Source organism: Oryx dammah, unplaced genomic scaffold, assembly GCF_014754425.2.
Source record: "Oryx dammah isolate SB20612 unplaced genomic scaffold, SCBI_Odam_1.1 HiC_scaffold_28, whole genome shotgun sequence".
Classification (NCBI taxonomy): domain Eukaryota; kingdom Metazoa; phylum Chordata; class Mammalia; order Artiodactyla; family Bovidae; genus Oryx; species Oryx dammah.
The window spans coordinates 41,989,234-42,013,169 of NW_024070212.1; the positions used below are offsets into that span (position 1 = coordinate 41,989,234).

Below are 23,936 nucleotides of genomic sequence, written 5' to 3' on the forward strand. Positions count from 1 at the left end.
ATGTTTAGCTCTCTTCTGAAATGTGGTGTCACACCTCATTCTAACTCAGTATGACTGCTTGTTTGCTCTGTCAAATTGTAGAGCTGACATTTTTCAATAGTCTTTCTTATTTGCAGTACCAAGAAGCTCTGAATTAAATCATAATAGATTGTTTTTGCTTCTTCTCCACTAAATTGTTATTACTATTATTGGAGCAGTGGTATATATGGGAGTAACCATTTTTTTCTTACGTTATTTTAATGTCAAACTGAACTTGAATTCTAGAGGCAGAGTCCAGGATCTAAATATAAAAACTTGCTAAGGGTTTGTTTAGTTTTAAAATTCCATCTCTGAAAGCTAGAGGATATCCTTTAGGCAAGAATGTCAATGTGGACTTAAATATTCCCTAAGGAATTTCTCAAAGTTTACTCGAAACTTTGCTCCAGACATAATTAATGTGAAGTATTCTCTGTATTAAAGGGATCTTAATACTCATGTGTAATTATAGTCCAATTAATGTTGTATCTTCCAAATTTTAATTTATATTAATTAAATTTAAAAGTTTACAACCTAACTACTGCTTTGATAATTTTTAATTTGGGATATGGTCTTTTCCCCCTTGTTTGAATCCTTATTATGAAAATGTATTCTTGTTAAAACCCATACTTCAAGGTAGCAGCTCTTCTGTCATTGGAGATGAATTGCCTGTTTGATAATTAAGAGTCTTTTCCCCCCTGTCATTTTTCTAGTTCAATGCTTCAGACTGTGGGAACAAGAAGTTCTGTATCAGGAGTCCTTTGAATTGTGACCCAGAGAAGGAGCGTGCCTGTGTCTTCTTGTCCTTCACACGAGATGACCAATCAGTGATGGTTGAAATGAGCGGTCCCAGTAAAGGCTATTTATCCTTGGCATTTTCTCATGACCGATGGATGGTTTGTACCTCTCACTTACATCAGTGGTGATGAAAGGAGAGTCAGTGGAGTGAGTGATAATCAACAGCAGTTTAACATTTGTTCCAGGGTCAGATTCTCATACTTTAGGGAGGAATGGGAAGGGCAGAGAAACTAACTTGGATTCTCAGTTAAGTAGCGTTGAGTCGAGCCATTCCATATTAATATCTCTAAGGACAAGGCTGTCCTGAGGAAAGTTAGGAAAAGCATTTTGTTTCCAGTAGATTTGCCACTTTATCTGTCTACCTCTGCTTCTGTGATAAAGCAGGAAGTGCAGTTAAGAAAAAGTTGCTCTTCATAAAGTCTCATGTTGTTTGTGATGCTCTTCAAGTCCTAGTTTCCTCAACTGACTACAGCCTGGATCGCTGCTCTTGTTGTCCCCATTTTGATGGTCATGGCACATTTCCCCAACAGGGAATTAAACCTAGTGTCTCCAGGCATAAATGACTTCTTTACTGGGTCTACAAAATGTCCCACTCTCCTTGGGTAGTGCTGAACAGATTAAGAGATTCTGTAGGTGGCAGCCTTGTGCTGTGGTGTGGAAGAACAGAGTCCTACACTAGCATTCTGATTTCCCAGGAGAGGAAGAAGGCTATAAAGGCCAGGACATGTGTCTATCCTGTTCGAGCAGAGCTGACTGTGGAGGGGTTGGCTACAAATGGAGAAAGCCTCTCATTTCCACGTTAACAAATGCAAGGAGTCTTTTCTTGAGAGTTTTCTTCCTGTTAGGTTTTAAACTTAACATCACTTTTTAAGGAAATCATTATTTTTTAAAAAAGAAAAGGAACTCTGATTTCCATATTAACAGATGCAAGGAGTCTTTTTTTTTTTTTGGCAAGGAGTCTTTTCTTGAGAGTTTTCTTTCTGTTAGGTTTTAAACATCACTTTTTAAGGAAATCATTATTTTTTTTAAAAAGAAAAGGAACTCTGAGATTCTGTGATAGAAGAACAAATATTTTCCTTCAAAGTGCATGCTAATCGCAGTAATCCTTGTTATGCTGGCTGCAATATTTCAGGGAGCCAGGTGTGACGTTTTTGGGCGTGGATGACATTGCAATATGTGATATGACCTGTATATTTTAAAATGTAGTTTCACAATGCACTCATTATCTTTTTTCATTCAACATAGGTTGTACCTTAAACCTATGAGATAGAAGATATTTAATAGGCTTCTAAAAATACCATAAAAAATTGTGACTCTTTCCCTTTTAAAGTTGCTTTTATGGGAAATTTTATACTTGATCAAATGATGTTGCAATTCTTCAGAACATTTTCCTCACTTTTCCTTTTGTGATTACCATTATACTTACAGCATATCCTTTTGTTCTCAATTTTGGCAAAATTGAACCTTATTCATATGGTGCATGAGGAGGCTGGGTTAAAAATAAATATGACTGTAAAGCTATAAGGAAAGATGGTGGTAGTGCCTGTTATGTGAATGGAACTGGCTATGAAGGAAACTGAAGATGAGTCGAGCAGGGGTTAACAATGATAGCCTTGTTGGAATAAGTGTAGGTTTATTAAGGTGCATGTGTAAGGTAGAGTACACATTTAGATATGTATTCTAGTCACTTAAATAAAAGAATTCTAGCCGAACTCCCTGCTGCTGCTACTGCTAAGTCACTTCAGTCGTGTCCGACTCTGTGTGAACCCATAGATGGCAGCCCGCCAGGCTCCCCTATCCCTGGGATTCTCCAGGCAAGAACACTGGAGTGGGTTGCCATTGCCTTCTCCAGTGTATGAAAGTGAAAAGTGAAAGTGAAGTTGCTCAGTTGTGTCCGACTCTTAACGATCCCATGGACTGCAGCCTACCAGGCCCCTCCGTCCATGGGATTTTCCAGGTAGGAGTACTGGAGTGGGGTGCCATGGCCTTCTCTGAAACTCCCTGCGGTAGCACACTAACATGTTTCCTTTTCTGGTCACATGAAATCTGTCAGCCAGAGGAAAAGACACTATTGTTACAGAGAGTGTTGTGATGAGGAGCCTACAAGTAGAACAATTAATTCTGTTCTAAGTCGTAGGCATAGATGACACAAAAATGTTTACCTCTAATTCAAGATATATTTATCTTACTTAGAAATCTTATGTTTCTGGTATAGTACTCATCAAACATGTTTATAAAAAGACTTAATTATACAGGTGCAGTTAATTTATGGAGCAAGCCTATGTGATGATTAAAATCATCTGTACACCTGTTTGCCTAAATTGGGGGAAATAAATCATCACCAAAAATATTTGTAAAGTGGTTGTTTCTATTTTTGATTATTTTTAAATTCTTAGGATATTTTTATGACCTGCAGTTTCTTATCAGTATGTCTTATAAGTTCAATTACCAAAGGTATCTGATGTTATGAATACTGATTAGATAAGCTAAATTATACCTTTCTTCAATTTTGTTTGTACATTAATGATAGCAGTTCTGTTTTGCTATTAGACCTCATTACTAAAATTGAGAGTAAAACTTTCCATATTTTTTCTAACAGAATTTGCTAATATCTGAATTTTAACTGAAATTCAGAATATACATGTCTCCCTCATCTTAGATATTTTTTTTTGTTCTCTGAGATAAAGTATTCAAGTATACACACTGTATTAGCTGCTGTTCTCTGTTTTCCCTTGCGCAGTGTTGTCTTATTCTGTATATAATGTCTTAACACTCAAATTCCAGAATGCTCCCAGTGCTGGGAGCTCCCTCTCTTGTGTGTCCAGTTTGAAATTTCCAGCTTCTGGGTGGTTACTTCCAGATGAGTGTTCTGGACAACACAGGCCATCATCTACAAACTGAATTTATTATCTACCCTTCTAACATCCTTTTGTGTTTCCCATTCTTGGTGATCAACAACAATAGTAAAAAAGTAACTACTATTATTGATCTCTTCTTTTCAGATGCTGTATGGGAAACTTATGGACTGATTAACTCATTCACTGCTGCCACCATCTTCTCTGGTGTTCAAAAAAACTTTTGACTTGGATTCCTCTCTTTTATTCACCTCTCAGGTTCTTTTACCCACCATAACTTTTTGTTTTGAAAAGTTTTAAACCTATGTGAAAGTTGAGAGACTAGTATAATGAACACCAGTAAACCCTTCACCTGCATTTGTCACTCTCTCTCTCTTTCCCTGTGTGTGTGTGTAGATTAACTTTTTCACTGTATATTAACACACATTTTTTTCCCTGCAGTATTCTAAAATTAATTTGCTATCATGACATTTTATGTTTCCTTTTCAGCATGTATCTCCTAAGAAGGATATCCTCCTACAATTATCATAATATCACCATCAAATATATAATATAATAATTTTATTCAATATAGTGTATATTCAAATTTCCCTAATTGTCCCAATAAAGTCATGTGTGTGTGTATATATATATATATATATATATATATAATCTCCAATCCAGACTAATCAGTTATCACTCAGTGCATTTAATTGTTATATCTCTTTAATCTCCTTTTCTTAGAATGTTTACCCTACCTTTTTTCTTGAGTTTTTTTTTTTTCCTGGCTGGTTGTTTTATAGAATGCCCCGCAATTTTTACAATAGATTCAGGTTATGATTTTAGACCACATTTGAGGTAACCTCAATCCTAGCCCCCAGAGCATTTGTGAACCTTTAGTAGTTACAGGAAAATATTGTTCTCTTTAACATATTTTCAAAACTTTTCAAAGTCCTTGTTGGTACTTCTGGCCTTGTCCTGTATATGTTTTAGCTTTGTGTTACCTGTTTCCTAAAGTTTCCATATACTTCCTATATTTATATATCTTTGGTTCTAGAAGTTCCTCAGTTTGAAAAACCTTTCCCTTAATTGCAGCTCTACCTTATCCACATGTATTTTTTATTCTCCGAAGCATAGTTAATGCTATCTTTTCTGATAAGCCTTTTTCAATCCTTTGACCCTACCTAATTTGTCTTTCTATAGCACTTTGTTTAAATCTCTACTTTATCATATTTCACATACTATTTTAATTGTCTCCTCTATTAAAACACAGTCTTTGATCATAAGAACTTTGTTGTCATCTTTGTTTCTCTCACTTGATATTTTCTTATAGAGTGCATTCTAAATGCTGGAACTGAGAGGAGCAAACAGAGGTAGGAGGTTCTGTCTAATTCTGGAGTTTGGTTGGAACTTCTCATGTGTGTTCTAGCATGCTCCAAATTTGGGGTTTCTACAGCTGCCTGGAGCATAAGGTTGTCATAACACCTTCTCTTCCCCTCACTGTAGAGCCATGAAAACTGAGAGTTACCTCTCCTTCATCCTCATCACCTCACCAGTATTTGAGAAGTTTGCCTTAATGACTTAGTTGACTTACCCTCAGTTTGCCTCAAAATCAACCATTTTGCTGTATTAAATTTTGTTTGAAATAACAAGAAAATTCTATTGTTTCATTGATGATAAACATTCTAGAAAATACACATTGTTTAAATCAGAGATCAGCCAACTTTTGCTGCAGAAGGTTAGATAGCAATGACTTCAGAATCTGTGGGCCGCATGGTCTCTTTGTAGTTACTCAGCTCTTTTATAGTGCTAAAGCAGCCGCAGACTGCTGTAAATTAGTATGTGTGGCTGTGTTCCAGTCAAACTTTATTTATAGGCACTGAAATTTGGATTTAATGTATTTTCACTTATCATGAAATATCATTCTTAAAAAACCATTTAGATATGTAAACACCATCCTCAGCTTGTGGCCTGTACAAGAACAGGCATTGGGCTAAAGTTGGTCTGTGTGCCATAGTGGGTAGTGATTTAAATTATGACAACTCCAAATTTCTTGAGTTGCACCAATTCTGATTTGAGTAGACGATGTGTAACAGGGAACTGCTTTGTTAATGTTATGTACTTGAGAGTTAAAACTGGAACTTTTTACAAGAAATTTAAAATTTTTTGTAAATTTTACAAATGTTAGAAAATCATATTGGTATTTTTAACAAGACTTTAATTATAGCTTGTTAGTCTTGGGTCTTGTTTAAGGAATTTAGCGACAAAAGCTGGTTAAAGACCTTGTTAGATAGTTTATGGAGAACAATTTAGAATAGATGAAAGAACCAAAACTATACACAATAACTTAAAATCCATATTATTTTTTTGGTGGTGGTAGTGGTGTTTATCGTTGTCATGTCCAACTCTTTGTGACCCCATGGACTGTAGCCCTCCAGTCTCCTTGTCCATGGGATTCTCCAGGCAAGAATACTGGAGTGGGTTGCTATTTCATTCTCCAGGGGATCTTCCCGACCCAGAGACTGAATCCATGTCTCCTGCATTGGGAGGTGGATTCCTTAACTGCTGAACCACCAGAGAAGCCCTGTCATTCATTTGTACCATAACTTAAATGCACTTTAAGGAAGCAGTCTGCTGTCTGATAATCACTTTAAATAAGATTTAATTTTTAGGAATATTGGAGATTAAAGGAAAGATAAGAATTTGACTGACAAAGAATGCTCCCTTGTTGAAATTCCCTTGACCTTTTTTTCATTTGTCATTGTTTTTCAGGGTGATGATGATGCTTATGTGTGTATTCTTGAAGATCAGATTGTCCACATACAACCTTCCCATTTGACAGGGCGAAGTCACCCTATCATGGATTCTGGGGTAGGTGTGAAGATTCTGGAACTGTCCACCTGGTTGGTCCATCTTCTGGCTATATGGCTGACAGTGCCATGGCTGTGGTGCAAAATAGCTTCCAAACCTGCAGCTAGCAGCAAAGACCAAACAGCGTTCTGGTAGCAGAGTTCCTATCTTACAGTCTGGCAGATACCTTTTTGCATTTTATTATATATATGTGTAAATTGTATGTATTTAAGGTGTATAGCATGATGTTTTATACCCCTCTCCATAGTGAAATGGTTGCTAAAATCAGGCTAATCACTATATCCATTGCCTCAGTTACCTTTTTCTTTTTTTGTGATGAGAACAGCTGAAATCTACTCTCTTAGAGAATTTCCAGTATACAGTCCAGTAATGTAAACTACAATTACCATGCCCCTTTTCTATGCTTTAGAATGCACAGGAAAGTTTTCTTTTTTAGTAAAAGATGAATTCTTGTTTGTTTCACGTAAATTCTTTTCTATTGCATCTGTTAAAAATATTTTATCATTTGTTAAGAAGGTCAAAAAAGCTTGCAGACAGATTTTTAAGACGTTTGTTCAGTTCAGTTCAGTTCAGTCGCTCAGTCGTGTCTGACTCTTTGCGACCCCATGAATCGCAGCATGCCAGGCCTCCCTGTCCATTACCAACTCCCGGAGTTCACTCAGACTCACGTCCATCGAGTCAGTGATGCCATCCAGCCATCTCATCCTCTGTCGTCCCTTTCTCCTCCTGCCCCCAATCTCTCCCAGCATCAGAGTCTTTTCCAGTGAGTCAACTCTTCGCATGAGGTGGCCAAAGTACTGGAGTTTCAGCTTTAGGATCATTAGTGACACAGAATTTCTTGATTGATGAGAAAGAGGTGGATATATGGTAGGTGCTGGTTCAGTGCCTTGGGCAATTGTCTTAAGTGCCCGATGTTGACATCTGTGCCAAATGTGGCCTATTTCTGGTAGAGAAGTGTCATTTTGACACGACAGTTGACAAGCAAATGAATTCTGAAGGGGCAGTAGCTACCACCTAGTGACATGTTCTCTGCATAGCTTTCTTGTGAGGTTAGAGCTTCTCACAAGTTGCATTTTGGCTACTAGTGTATTACTTGCTAAGTATTTCTTTAGTGTTGTTGATTGTATGTTAGGGGCCAGATGGAGTTAGTGCATCTGCCAAAGTTTCTAGCCTAGGTAGTAGAAATACTATTTTTGCCAAGTGGGATAAACACAAATACTGGGAGAATGTGTTTCTTGTACTCTTCAAAGAGGAAGTGGGAAAACAATGACACTGCAGACAAAACATGCACAGAGGATCTTAGAGAAAGGAAATTGAACAGGTCCAGGATTTTGATCACATCTTATTTTTAGCAAATATTTGGAATGTGCTGAGAAGACCCATTGTATGTGTTTGCAGGATCCTCTTGAGGACATGGCTTGGAGGTTGGCAGATGGTGTTATGCAGTGTTCTTTCAGAAGAAACATTACCCTTCCTGGGGTTAAGAATAGATTTGATCTAAATGCAAGCTACTACATATTTGTAGCAGATGGTGCAGCTGCTGATGGTAAGTATATTGATAAAAAACTATCTTTTTAAGGTTTGTCTCTCATTGTTTTTCTTTCCCTCTATTTTTTGGAGAGACTATGGTAATTGCTCTTTTTTTGAGATATGCATTTGTGGATAAAGAGTTATCAAACTCGTTTCCATCTTTGCCTGACAGTTTGACGTCAGTTGACCTTCTAGCTTTGTTTCCCTGGAAACTAGGTAAAGGTAGTGTCAACTATGTTCTAAGGCAACACAGTAAAAGTGATTTCTGGCTGGTAAACTGCATTTAGACCAGGAAAAACTGTAAATACCTGATCAACAGCTGTATCTTTGAGCTTCCTTGGATGTAGTGACTTTGGCAGTTTCCTTGCAGGGGCCCTAAAGGCACGACTATGTGAGGTTTTTGCAGGAGATATTGGCTCTTGTGGATGACCTGTCCAATATGAATCTCATCTCCTTGGACCTGAGCTTTCTCCAGGGTGGAAGAGAGGGGTAAAGGGGATAACTCCTTAACAGCTGAGTAAGCTTCTACAGGACCTCCCTTTGAAAAAGGATGCCTCATGGTGCCCTGCAGGTGTTCTGTTTCCTGTCTCACAGCCTTCTAAGTCAGTCTGATGCCAGGTATAGCTCAAGGAAGTTTTATGAGTTTGAATGTTTAGTTTATCTTTAATATAGCCCTGGTAGGTATTGAAACACATTAAAAAGAATAAATAGATTTTGTTTAAGGTCTTAGCTAATGATATTCTGAAGAATTGCAGGAAATGCCAAGATCATGTTGTAGTTAGTGACTCATCTCCCAAACTTAATATCCCCAAACTTGGAGCATATGGCCTACTCTGAAAGTGGTGAGGCACTGGGCGCATAGAATGGAAGAATGGGGGTAAAAGAGGAGGAGGAACAGAAATGTGGTGCGGGCAAAATTGTGAAAAGCCTTGCTTGCATAGTCTATCATGTGGTTTATTTATCTTTGATTGAAGTACAGTTGACTTACAGTATTGTGTTAGTTTCTAGTGTACAGCAAAGTGATTCAGATATATATTTGAAACTATACATGTATTTCTGAAAAAAATATATTCTTTTTTAGATTCTTTCTACTATAGTTTATTATAAGATATTAAATATAATTCCCTGTGCTATACAGTTGGACCTTGTTAATTATCTGTTTTGTATATAGTTGTTTATATTCTATCATGTTGTTTAGACTTTATACTATAGGTAAAGTAGAGGTTCAAAAGGTTTTAAAGCAGGATGAAATATCTACTCAGTGTTAGAGAAAATTTAGGAATATTTGCAGGTTGAGTTGTGGGTGATATGTTTGGTTGTCTTAGGCAAATCGTGTATTCTTACTTGCACCAACAACAGCAAATGTAGCTTGAAAATAACTTTGGTTAAATGATAATAATGGGTAAAATTACTTAGTACTTAATGAGGCCAGTTGTTGGCTCAGCACTATCATTAAGGTTTTCATTTTATCTTCATAGAAACCTACACAAGATATGCATTATTATTATCCCTATTTTACCTGGAAGGAGACAGGCTTCGAGAGGTTAGGTCATTTGCCCAGACAAGTAAACAGTGGAGTTGGAATATGAACCTAAACTCTTTGAGCTCACAGCCTCAGTGTTCAATACCTTCTAACATGGGAAATGTAGGAGATGAATTTTTAATGGGGAAAAACTCAAATATTTGCATTTAAAAACATATTACTAAAGTGCAGGTAATTGTATTATTGTTATCTGCAGCTGTCACTTACAATAAATTGTATGTATTGTTATTTCTTACAGAAGTTTTTTTTTTTAAACTATACAGTTTAAGAAATACAATTTATTAAAACTTTCTTTTAAGATTTCTATGTTATTTTAATTTTTGTTTATTTACTGACTGTGCTGGGTCTTCCTTGCTGCGTGGGCTATTCTCTAGCTGTGATGAGCGGGGGCTACTCTCCAGTTGTGGTGAGCAGGGTTCTCACTGGGGTGTCTTCTTGTGTTGCAGAGCATGGGCTCAAGGGTGTGAAGGCTTCAGTAGTTGCTGCGCAAGGGCTCAGTAGTTGTGGTCCTGGGCTCTAGGGCACAGGCTCAATAGTTGTGGTGCCCAGGCTTGATTGCCATGCAGCATGTGAAATCTGGGATTGAAGCCTGCGTTGGCAGGTGGATTCTTTACTACTGAGCCACCAGGGAAGCCCTCACAGAGATCTTATGAATAGATATTATATTGCCTGTTTGTAGAGATAAGAGAACTAGAGCCTAGAAAGGTGAAGCAATTTGTTCAAAATCACACAAGTAGCAGACTCAGGAGTTAACCCCAAGTTGATTCCAGTTACAAATGCTGTGCCCTTTTCATCGTATCCAGCTACTTCCTTTGGTGCCCAGAATGTCATAGGTACTCCAAAAATGATTATCGACTTGAATGGATGACTTAAATTCCTAGAAGATTTAACAGTTTGCATTTTTAAAAAGTTCATACTTTAAAAGAAAAAGTATCACTTATTTTTAAAAATTTCTTTATTTTTAATTGAAGAATAATTGCTTTACAATATTGTGTTGGTTTCTGCCATATATCAGCATGAATCAGTCATAGGTATACATATTTCCCCTTCCTCTTGAATCTTCCTCCCACCTCCCACCCCTTTAGGTAGTCACAGAGCACCATTTTGAACTTCCTGAGTCATACAACTAATTCTCACTGGCTATTTTACATATTATAGTGTATATGTTTCCCTGCTACTGTCTCCATTTGTCCCACCCTCTCCTTCCTCCCTGCATCCCCTGTGTCCGTAAGTCTGTTCTCTATGTCTGCATCTCCATTGTTGCTCTGCAAATAGATTCAGCAGTACCATCTTTCTAGATTTCATGCATATGCATTAATATATGATGTATGTTTTTCTCTTTCTGACTTACTTCACTCTGTATAATAGGCTCTAAATTCATTTACCTCATTAGAACTGACTCACATGCATTCCTTTTTATGGCTGAGTAATATTCCATTGTACACATGTACCACACAAGTGATAGATACTATACACAAGTGAAGTCACTTAGTCATGTCTGACTCTTTGGGACCCCGTGGACTGTAGCCCACCAGGCTCCTCCATCCATGGGATTCTCCAGGCAAGATTACTGGGGTGGGTTGCCATTTCCTTCTCCAGGGCATCTTCCCGACCCAGGGATCAAACCCAGGTCTCCTGCATTGCAGGCAGACACTTTAACCTCTGAGCCACTAGGGAAGCAGATACATTTAAATAGGTGAATTCCATTGTATTATAAGTTATGTGTATTTTTGGGTGTATGGTGATGACAGCTGTTTCTTCTTAGTCCAGCATTGTAGAAATTAGAATGCATTTTCTGATAGAAACAGTATTTTAATTAATTAGTATTTTCCTGGAAGAACCGAGTTCATGGATGATACATGTGCAAAATAGAGGATTGTTTTATCTCCCTCTTCTGCTGGTGTTGCTATGGTCATGGCATGGTAGGGAGAGTCTCTATCATGTTTTGTGGTATTTTCCAAAGTGTGGGGATCAAATAACCTGCTTCAAAACCACTTAGAATGACTGCTGAAATGCACATTCCTGAGCTCCATCCCAGACTCACTGAATCTCTGTTGTTTATGCTTGGAATCTGCATTTTAACAAGCATTTCAGGTGATTGTTCTGTATACCGTGGTTTGATAACTCAGTGCTCTAGGACTGTGTTCTTCCAATGAAGGTGTACATATTGTAAGATAGTCCAGGGGATACAGAAAACAATGTTAGAACTTTCTATTTAGATTTATTTTATCTCACTAAAAATTTCTATTTTAATAGTGTTCACAGTGTACAATAGAACAATGAATATGTTTCTTAACAAACATATACATAAATCACAGACATTTCTTATTTTAACTTGTAGAGTGCAAAGCAACCAAACAAAACTGCAAAACAAAACAAGTCAACCTGGACATTATCGTTCAGGGATTTCAGTTTTTAGTTCCTTTGTATTGGGGAACAAAATACAGTTGCCCCATAGGTCATTGTTGCTTTCATTATCTTTGTTGTTGTTTAGTAGCTCAGTTGTGTCCGACTCCATGACCCCATGGACTGCAGCATACCAGGCTTCCCTGTCCTTCACCATCTCCTGGAGTTTGCACAAACTCATGTCCATTGAGTCAGTGATGCCATCCAACCATCTCATCCTTTGTCATCCCCTTCTCCTCCTGCCCTCAATCTTTCCCAGCATCAGGGTCTTTTCAAATAAGTCAGTTCTTTGAATCAGGTGGACAAAGTATTGGAGCTTCAGCTTCAGCATCAGTCCTTCCAATAAATATTTAGGGTTGATTTTCTTCAGGACTGACTGGTTGATCTTCATGCTGTCAGGGGACTCTCAGGAGTCTTCTCCAACACCACAATTCAAAGCATCGGTTCTTCGATGCTCAGCTTTCTTTATGGTCCATCTCTCACCTCCATACATGACTACTGAAAAAACCATAGCTTTGACTATGTGGACCTTTGTCGGCTAAGTGATGTTTTTGCTTTTTAATATGTTGTCTAGTTTTATCATAGCTTTCCTTCCAACAAGCAAGTATCTTTTAATTTCATGGCTGCAGTCACCGTCCTTAGTGATCTGGAGTCCAAGAAAATAAAGTCTATCACTGTTTCCACTTTTTCTATATCTGCTTGCCATGAAATGATGGGAGCAGATGCCATGATCTTAGTTTTTTGAATGTTAAGAGTGTTAAGCCAGCTTTTTCACTCTCCTCTTTCACCCTTATCAAGAGGCTCTTTAGTTCCTCTTTACTTTCTGCCATTGGAGTCGTATCATCTGCATATCGGAGGTCATTGATATTTCTGATGGCAATCTTGATTCTAGCTTGTGATTCATCCAGCCTGGCATTTTATGTAATGTACTCTGCATATAAGTTAAATAATAAGCAAGGTGACAACATACAACCTTGATGTTCTTTCCCAATTTTGAACCAGTCCATTGTTCTAGTCCATTTGTTGGCTGGTCATATGTATGTGGATCACTTATATGCTGCACTCTGCTTAAAAACAGTGAGACTTTGTGAGGCTGAAACCATTTTTCAGAGCAATCATATCTCTGTAACCCATGTACACATAAATAGAACAAGGTCGTCCTGGGCAAATTTGACAAGCTCAGGAGACAATGTTTAGTAATGCAGATTGAAGGTCAGAGGGAATGTGATGCTGAATCAGAAGCTTCTGATGATTTTTACAGACTATGCTAAGCTCCGAAGGATACTACGTTATTAGTAAAAACAAAAATTAACCAGTTTCTTTATCCAAATATGCAAAAGTGATTCAGCAAAAGTGATCAATATTAATATACAGATGAAATTGCTTAATGTTTTCAGATTTCAGGTGAGTTTTAAGATTTCAGATAAGTTTTCAGATTTTCATTTTCTACTATTTTTTCTTGTTATCCTTATATTTGGTGTTAAGCTGGCATATAGCTATCTTTCTGTTCTTTTTCTAACTGCTGAGTTGTTTTACTTTTTTACCTTTTCACAGGAAATTTAATTCTCTTCTCTGGGTATCAACAGTGATTGTAGATTAGAATTTGAAACATTCAGAAAGCAGATACCTGAATATTGTCACATTTCTTTACATCATGTTGTCCAGTTGCTAAGTCAAACCGTAGCTTTGACTATATGGACCTTTGTCAGCCAAGTGATGTCTTTGCTTTTTAATACTCTGTCTAGGTTTGTCATGGCTATTCTTCCAAGTTACCAAATCATGATGATTACATGACTATTAAACATTCATGTCTACTAAATGCAGTGAACAAAATGGTATAAATGTTTACCCAATTCCCTTGTAAACAAGGTTGTTTTGCACAGTATTAACAAATGGAATTAATGTATAACACAATGCCAGTGAGGAAAAAACACCTTCTCTGTAAATAAATTATTCTATTTACATAAATATATTCTGATTTTTTTCAGCACACATTTACAAATGAATCAATGAAAAGAAACAAGGCACTGGGATGACCCAGAGGGATGGTACGGGGAGGGAGGTGGGAGTGGGGTTCAAGATGGGGAACACGTGTACACCCGTGGTGGATTCATGTTGATGTATGGCAAAACCAATACAGTATTGTAAAGTAATTAGCTTCCAATTAAAATAAGTAAATTTATATTAAAAAAGAGAAAAATTTGAGAAATGATCCACAATGGGAGAAATCACCTAGGAAAAGGGGTCAGAAGCAAACAAAAGATAATTGAGAGTTAAAAGTATTGTCATATTTAGTAAAACCCATTTAAATCCTTGTTTTAACTGCTATTTTACCCCCAGAAAGCTTTGTCTTATCGTGAAATAAGCCATCATGTGAAATGCTGAGTCTGAACTGAAAGACAGAACTCATCTGCGTGAATAAGTTATTCATAATTAGAAAATCTACCAACTTAGATAATTAATGAAGTAGAGACCCCATTATCACGCGACCTGTTATTTTGGCAATTTAGGAATAACACTGTAGGAAGTGAAGTGAAAGCATTGTATGCATGCGCTCAGTTGCGTCTGTCTCTTTGTGACCCTGTGGACTGTGGACCGCCAGGCTCTTCTGTCCATGGGATTATCCAGGCAAGAATTCTCAAGTGAGTTGCCATTTCCTTCTCCAGGGGATCTTCCTGATCCAGGGATTGAACTTGCATCTCCTGCACTGCAGGCAGATTCTTAACCATTGAGGCATCACAGTGCTAAACATGAACTCAATGTCCCTTAAAGCAAAACACCAAATTTATAATGGAGCCATGCAATGGAACACCAAAATTATATGGATTTCTGCTTTAATGAAGGTTAAGTTCATGTTAGTCCATGGCTCCATGGAACTTCAGTTTAAAAACACTTTTCTTCCAACTTGACTCTCAGGCTGTTAAGAATGTGGTCTGGTTTTTATCACTACCACTGTACTAATGCAACATTTTTAGATTCTTCAAAGCCTTCCTTGTAATTTTCAATAATTTATTTTTATTATCTTCTATTTGACATTTTTGTAACTTCTGATAGCTATTGTCTCCTTTTTCTTGACACTAGTCACTAGGTATTCACTATAAAAACTTCTAATTTTCTGCTTTATCTCTGATTTTCTCTGGTATAATAAGACATGATATAATTGTATTCACCAAATGAATAACCAGGTGTCCAAACACTAGTTTTTGAACAGTCCATTTCTTCTCTACTGTTTCTAAAGGTTCTTTATCATACACTAAAATCTGTCAGTAAGTCACATTATTTCTAATTTATTCTCCATTGATCCATTTGTCTATTACTGTACTATTTGAATAATAGGTTGTAAGTTTTGATAAAGCATGATTCCTCTCCTAGCCTTCTTTTTTTTCAGGAATTCTTGCCTCCTCTTTGTGTATCTGCTCTTCTTGATAAAGTTTAGAAATGATTTGTTAAGTTTCATTAAAAATCTTATTGGGTTTATGATTGGAATTGAAATTTTAGATTAATTTGTGGGATAATCAGCATCTTTGAGTCTTCCTATCCAGGAATATATTGGGAAATTGCATTGATTCAGATCCTGAGGTTTTCTTCATGTCTTCCTATAGGGCTTATTTATTTTTGTTACCTTGTTCCTAGGTATTTAATAAATTTCTATTACATACTATTGTGAGTGGAATTTTTTTCTAATATTTTCTCAATTTGTTGATATTTAGGAAAGTTATTGATTTTTGAATGCTTATTTTGAAAGTAACCAGCTAGTTTTCCAAATGAATATCTTGGATTTTCTAGATAAAACATTGTGTTTTGTGCAAATAATGACATTCAGTTCAGTTCAGTTCAATTCAGTCGCTCAGTTGTGTTGGACTCTTTGCAACCCCATGAATCGCAGCACGCCAGGCCTCCCTGTCCATCACCAACTCTTGGAGTTAACTCAAACTCACGTCCATCGAGTCGGTGATGCCATCCAGCCATCTCATCCTTGGTCGTCCCCTTCTCCTCCTGCCTCCAATCCCTCCCAGCATCAGAGTCTTTTCCAATGAGTCAACTCTTCGCATGAGGTGGGCAAAGTACTGGAGTTTCAGCTTTAGCACCATTCCTTCCAAAGAACACCGAGGACTGATCTCCTTTAGAATGGACTGGTTGGATCTCCTTGGAGTCCAAGGGACTCTCAAGAGTCTTCTCCAACACCATAGTTCAAAAGCATCAATTCTTCAACTCTCAGCTTTCTTCACAGTCCAACTCTCACATCCATACATGACTACTGGAAAAACCATAGCCTTGACTAGACGGACCTTTGTTGGCAAAGTAATGTCTCTGCTTTTGAATATACTATCTAGGTTGGTCATAACTTTCCTTCCAAGGAGTAAGCATCTTTTAATTTCATGCTGCAGTCACCATCTGCAGTGATTTTGGAGCCCCCAAAAATAAAGTCTGACACTGTTTCTACTGTTTCCCCATCTATTTCCCATGAAGTGATGGGACCAGATGCTATGATCTTCGTTTTCTGAATGTTGAGCTTTAAGCCAACTTTTTCACTCTCCTCTTTCACTTTCATCAAGAGGCTTTTTAGCTCCTCTTCACTTTCTGCCATAAGGGTGGTGTCATCTGCATATCTGAGGTTATTGATATTTCTCCCTGAAATCTTGATTCCAGCTTGTGCTTCTTCCAGCCCAGCGTTTTTCATGATGTACTCTGCATAGAAGTTAAATAAGCAGGGTGACAATATACAGCCTTGACGTACTCCTTTTCCTGTTTGGAACCAGTGTGTTGTTCCATGTCCAGTTCTAACTGTTGCTTCCTGACCTGCATACAGATTTCTCAAGAGGCAGGTCAGGTGGTCTGGTATTCCTATCTCTTTCAGAATTTTCCACAGTTTATTGTAATCCACACAGTCAAAGGCTTTGGCATAGCCAATAAAGCAGAAACAGATGTTTTTATGGAACTCTCTTGCTTTTTCCATGATCCAGCAGGTGTTGGCAACTTGATCTCTGGTTTTTCTGCTTTTTCTAAAACCAGCTTGAACATCTCGAAGTTCATGGTTCATGTATTGCTGAAGCCTGACTTGGAGAATTTTGAGCATTACTTTACTAGCATGTGAGATGAGTGCAATTGTGTGGTAGTTTGAGCATTCTTTGGCATTGCCTTTCTTTGGAATTGGAATGAAAACTGACCTTTTCCAGTCCTGGGGCCACTGCTGAGTTTTCCAAATTTGCTGGCATATTGTAGCCCTCATTTTCTTTCTTTTCTTGTTTCACTGCATTTCTTACTTCTCCCAGAAAAGTGTGAATGATAGTGTAATATGGCAAATATTCTTGTCTTATGCCTGATTTTTATGGAATTGCTTCTAATATTCAGTGTTGTATCATGTTTATTGTATTTTTCTGGGGGAATATATTTTATTGTGTTTAGAAAGAGTTCTCTACCTTTACAAAGAGTTCTTGTCATGGGTGTGTGCTGAATTTCATCTACTGTCTTTTAGGCAGCAACTGAGATGATAGTTGATTGTTACTTTTGTATATGTCTGAACAGTGAACAATTCTTACTTTCCTGGGATGAAAGTGCTTGATCATGTCTTATTATTCCCTTAATGCAGATTAATATAATTCACTAATATTTTATTTAAGCTTTTTGCATCTATATTCATAAATGTTTTTGATGTATGGTTGTGGGATATGTGTGTTTTTGTGTATGTGCATGCCTATCTCATGTTGGTTTCAGTGTTATGCTAATCTTATAGAAAGAACTCAAGAAGAGTTTAAATAAATATGAATTTTTGAAGTTAAAAATTTTTTTAAATTGTATGATAGAACTCATTTATATAACAGCCTGAGACTTAGGGATGGAAATATTTGACTAATTCAATAAAATTTTATTGTTATTATTCTCCAGATTTGCTACTACTTTGATCAATTTTTGTAATTCTAGATTTTCTCAGATATTCATCCACTTCAGTTAGATTTTGAAATATTTTTGGCTGACTTAAAGTTGTATATAGCATTTTTATATAATTTTAAGGAATATCTTCATATCAGTAGCTATGTCACTGTTTTCATTTCTAATATTGTTTGTGATTTTTTTTTTATCTTGTGGTCAGATTTACCAAAAACTCAATTTTATTGGCTTTTACAGAATTAATTTTTTCTCATTTTTAGACTGACTAGTTTATTAACTTCATTCATTTATTTTTAATCCATCTTGTTTTCTGGTGTCCTAGGTTATGTTTTGTAGTTTTAAATGCATCTTTAAATAAATTATTTACTTCAAAGTCTTCTTAAATTTTTTAAAGAAAATGCTTTAGAATGATTAAAAACTTTTGAATAGTACCTTAATTATATCACCTGTGTTTTGACATAAAGTGCCTTCATTGTTATTTGTTTAAAAAGGTTTGTAATTTTAGTTTTGACTTCCTATGTATCCTAAGGATTTTTTAGAAGAGTTTTATAAATATCTAGCTGGACCACTTTTTCCTAGCTTTCTTTTGTTAATTTTTATTTTGCTTAATTTTAGTTAGATAAATAACCTGTATACATATTTTTTTTTGGAAGTCATCGAAATGTAGTCTGTGGTCTAATACTTACTTGAGACAAAGATTCACACCATATCAAATTTCTTAATTATTTTTGACACTTGTATTCTAAAATTTATGTATGTTCCATAATTTGTTTACTCATTCTTCTAATGATGGACATTTAGCTTGATTGAATTTGTTTGGCCAGTGTAAAGAAATGTTTCTGTGAACATTCTTGTATATATATCTTTGGTTAAAAAGGGAATATTCCGGTAAGATAGATTCCCAGAATGGACACATGCATTCATAGTGACATAAACAAACTAGCTGGAATAGTTCTATACATTATAGATTTTATTTTATAAATAATGAATATTATTATAATATATTAAGACTATATATTAATATTACATTAATACATGTTGCATATTTATAATACATGTTGCATTAATATAATGTCAGTATATAATATTATATATCATCTCTACTGAAATTTATTTTTTATTACCTTAAGAAATTTTGTTTTCAAGCCATGTCATTGTCTCTCCATTCCTTCTCTCCTGAGAAAGTAATTCATCTTCATTAAAAAAAAAAATTTCAGGTCGAATTCATAAGCATTCTCAGCAACCTTTGATTACATATGAAAAATACAATGTGACAGGTGATCCAAAGAACATAGGAGGATCCCGTTCTTTACTCCTTCTGAAGGTTCATGGTAAGTTACATGTATAATATTATCACTACTTTGTGGAATAAACTTAACTTTGTGGGATAAATTTAATGCTGTTTAGATTGAGAATGATAACAGGCACAATTTAGCAAATATCCATAAATCTTCTAAGTTTAGGCAACAACATTGCAGGTAGCATTATCTATCTTAATGTTTGCTATTTTTTTCACAAAAAGAGAGTAGGGGTATTTCAGTGGTTTTAACCCTGACTTATATTAAAATCACCAGGGGAGCTTTTAAGATATTTATCAATAGAATTTTTAAAAAGTACACTTCACTTCACTTCAGTCACTCAGTTGTGTCCGACTCTTTGCGACCCCATGAATCGCAGCACGCCAGGCCTCCCTGTCCATCACCAACTCCTGGAGTTCACTCAGATTCACGTCCATCGAGTCAGTGATGCCATCCAGCCATCTCATCCTCTGTCGTCCCCTTCTCCTCCTGCCACCAATCCCTCCCAGCATCAAAGTCTTTTCCAATGAGTCAAGTCTTCACATGAGGTGGCCAAAGTACTGGAGTTTCAGATTTAGCATCGTTCCTTCCAAAGAAATCCCAGGACTGATCTCCTTCAGAATGGACTGGTTGGATCTCCTTGCAGTCCAAGGGACTCTCAAGAGTCTTCTCCAACACCACAGTTCAAAAGCATCAGTTCTTTGATGCTCAGCCTTCTTCACAGTCCAACTCTCACCTCCATACATGACTACTGGAAAAACCATAGCCTTGACTAGATGGACCTTAGTCGGCAAAGTAATGTCTCTGCTTTTGAATATGCTATCTAGGTTGGTCATAACTTTTCTTCCAAGGAGTAAGTGTCTTTTAATTTCATGCTGCAGTCACCATCTGCAGTGATTTTGGAGCCCAAAAAGTTGTTTCTAATTACAGCCAGGATTGAGTATTATTGGGTGAATTAACTTTTATGAGACTTTAATTATGCCATTTATTAAAATAAATGGTAATAAATTAGTAGTTTGTGATTGTGATTGTTTAATTATAACAGTAGTTCGGTTTCAAAGCTTCCCTGGTGGCTTATATGATAAATAATCTGCCTGCAATACTGGAGACCCAAGTTTGATTCCTGGGTTGGAAAGACCCCCTGGAGAAGGGAATGGCAACCCACTCCAGTGTTCTTGCCTGGAGAATCCCTTGGACAGAGGAGCCTGGTAGGTTATAGTCCACGGAGTCGCAAAAAGTCAGACACAACTGAGCAACTAACATTTTCACTTGGTTTCAAAGATGTAATTTTTGTTGTTGTTGTTGAAGAACTGGTCAACGTACAAGTATTTGAGGGTATACAAAGTAACTCAGTGCTATCATTATGTATCACATACTTAAAATAAATGGAATCAAGTAGGAAGAGCAGTAGCCTAGAAATAAGGCTCTGATGTACTCTGGTTGTACAAGTAAAAATTGATTCCATTTGAAAAGAAGTCCAGTTATTGTTGAAAAATGAGGTTAAAAATAGGAGAATAGTGTAAGTGTATACTGTACTATACTGTACTTTTATAAAATATTAATACTAGCAGGGAACTTTCCTTAATAGGTGTATTACCTTTATATACTCCAGAATTATCCACTCTAGTGGGAGTTTCAGTAAAACTTGAAAATATCTTTATTGTTGTTATTTAGCTTCTACTAGTAGCTCTAGTTGAGCAGTAATTGGATTCAGAAATAATATGCCAGTTTGTTTTCCATTATTTTTAGGAGTAAAATGTGAGATGATTCTGATAAAGCTATAGGTAGGCTGTATTAATGTAATGATTAACCACACAATTAATTAAAAAAAGACTGGATTCAAATTCTGACTTATAACCTTGGGCAAGTTACTTAATTTCTCTATGCTTTCCTTCCCCATATAGCAAAACTGGAATAATAATTGTAGATATTTTATAGGAATTGTTGTTAGGATCAGTTAGATTAATATGCATAAAGTACTTGGAGACAGTGCCTGGCATGAAATAAGAGCTTTGAAAGTGTTGGCTAGTAGAAGTAGTAGCGGTGGTAAAAGCATTGATATTTAGGTTGTGTTTATTATGTTAGCTGAATGTCTTCTGTTGATTGTTTACATTTTCTAAGCATTTGGATTGGTCATTTAAGAAACAGCTTTATTAGACTGTGTTGTCAACCATTGCGTTTTCTCACCTGTAGGTGCCTTAATGTTTGTGGCATGGATGACCACTGTTAGTGTAGGTGTACTGATTGCCCGGTTCTTCAAACCTGTTTGGTCAAAGGCTTTATTTGGTGACGCAGCTTGGTTTCAGGTAGGTGGAGAAATAGTTTAATGCAGTTTCCATATTACTTAAATGTTGCAAGATGAAAACATATGAATTAAGTGGATTTTTGGGTGGTTATAGTTGTAATTTTGGAATCCTTGTAATCTCTTTTTGCCGTTTGGTTTCCTAACCAACTGAGAATAGACATAAGATACTTGATGGAGATAAAAATAAAGACAGCTTTATGAAGGATCAGGCTGAGTTGGAGCATGTATTATCACCATGTGTATTTCTTTGGAACACAGACCTTGGGTTCATTTAACATGATCTTGAGTTACATGTCTAGTTGCAAAAGAAGATTAGAAGAGCATTCACCCACTGCACTGAGTACAGATGGGTCCAAGAAGGCATGGCATGCATGTTCAGTCGTGTCTGACTTTCTGCGACCCCATAGGCTGGTAGCCCACCAGGCTTTTCTGTCCATGGGGATTCTCCAGGCAAGAAAATTGGAGCTGGTTATCATTTCCTTCCTTAGGGGATCTTCTAGACTCAGGGATCAAACCTGCATCTCTTGTGTCTCTTGCATTGACAGGTGGGTTCTTTATCAGCTTAGCAATCAGGAAAGCCCAGGAAGGCAGCAAAGCAGAAGAAAGAAACAGTGGCTGCTCACTATGCTGCAAAGCAGCAGTCTGTCCTCTGGTTGATGGGCTAGTGACCGTTAGGCAGTCCCTCACTCATCAGTCAGTTCAGTTCAGTCGCTCAGTCATGTCTGACTCTTTGCGACCCCATAGACTGCAGCACACCAGGCCTCCCTGTCCATCACCAACTCCTGGAGTTTACTCAAGCTCATGTCCACCAAGTCAGTGATGCCATCCAACCATCTCATCCTCTGTTGTCCCCTTCTCCTCCCACCTTCAATCTTTCCCAGCATCAGGGTCTTTTCAAATGAGTCAGCTCTTCGCATCAGGTGGGCAAAGTATTGGAGTTTCAGCTTCAACATCAGTCCTTCCAATGAACACCCAGGATAGATCTTTAGGATGGACTGGTTGGATCTCCTTGCAGTCCAAGGGACTCTCAAGAGTCTTGTCCAACACCACAGTGCAAAAGCATCAATTCTTCAGCTCTCAGCTTTCTTTATGGTTCAACACTCACATCCATACCTGACTACTGGGAAAACCATAGCTTTGACTAGGTGGGCCTTTGTTGGCAAAGTAATGTCTCTGCATTTTAATATGCTATCTAGGTTGGTCATAACATTTCTTCCAAGGAGCAAGCATCTTTTAATTTCATGGCTTCAGTCACCATCTGCAGTGATTTTGGAGCCCCCCCAAAATAAAGTCTGTCACTGCTTCTACCGTTTCCCCATCTATTTGCAATGAAGTGATGGGACTAGATGCCATGATCTTAATTTTCTGAATGTTGAGTTTTAAGCCAACTTTTTCACTTTCTCTTTCACTTTCATCATGAGGCTCTAGTTCATTTTCACTTTCTGCCACAAGGGTGGTGTCATCTGCATATCTGAGGTTATTGATACTTCTCCCAGCAATCTTGATTCCAGCTTGTGCTTCATCTGGCCCAGCGTTTCTCATGATGTACTCTGCATATAAGTTAAATAAGCAGGGTCACAATATACAGCCTTGACTCGTCAGTCAAGATTATGTATTTTCTGTGTAGGCAGGAAGAGAAATTGAAAGTGTCCTTTTTCATGCTGTCCTTTCCCTGGGGGATGAGGAGGCAGTCTTTTAATAGAAACATGGGCAAAGGTCAATAAATACCCCTCAAAACAAAATAAAACAAACCTTACCTTTCATTTGTCATGGAGTATGGATATTTGCGTATACAGTGAAAGATCAACAAATATGTGTTGAGATAGAATGTGCATGTCTGCTTGTAGAAAAAAATATCACTATTGTAACAGTTTTGACTTTAGAAGAAGGTTTTCTTGAAACTTCATGTAAATTTGTAGCTTTTAAGATTTACTTTGTCTAATATCATTTCTCAGTTTTGGCCGGCAGTGTTAATCTGTTTTATTTGTTCTCACTACTGATTGTCGTATGTCTTGCTCCTGTCTGTCTCTGCCTTTGATTGTTCTCTCTCTCTTTTTCCTCTTCTCATGTGGATATTCCCAACTGGAAGAATCTTTGTCTCCCTTTCAACCAATTCAAGTCCTCCACTGTCTTCAAAGCTATAATATCTGCACATATTGCCTGGCTATAGGTCCTACTTTCTGGTGACTATATATGTGTGTATATCTATACTATATTTAGTGACCATAGGTCCTACAATCTTTGGGGTAGTTTTGGTTTGCACCAGTTATCCTGGAATAATCCACTATCAGTGCCCATTTTCACTCTCAGTATTCTTCTTGTTTGAATAATGAATTATATATTTCAAATATGTTTCTCTTATCTGTGCAATTAAACCCCAAGCTCCCCAGGAAACAGTATTTTCTATATCCTTGCAGTTTCATTGTATGTAACCAGTTTGCTTGGTG

The 23,936-nt window shown here is 37.0% G+C and overlaps 1 protein-coding gene across 1 annotated transcript in view; it reads left to right on the forward strand.

Moving 5' to 3' along the window:
* The window catches only part of FRRS1 (ferric chelate reductase 1), a 52,877-nt gene that overhangs the window by 20,290 nt on the left and 8,651 nt on the right, over nt 1-23,936 (forward strand). The window contains exons 6-10 of the mRNA XM_040232240.1: nt 729-911; nt 6,420-6,518; nt 7,917-8,064; nt 19,104-19,217; nt 21,378-21,490. Of these exons, the coding sequence (XP_040088174.1) occupies nt 729-911; nt 6,420-6,518; nt 7,917-8,064; nt 19,104-19,217; nt 21,378-21,490 (657 nt within the window). The remainder of the gene's footprint in view (nt 1-728; nt 912-6,419; nt 6,519-7,916; nt 8,065-19,103; nt 19,218-21,377; nt 21,491-23,936) is intronic.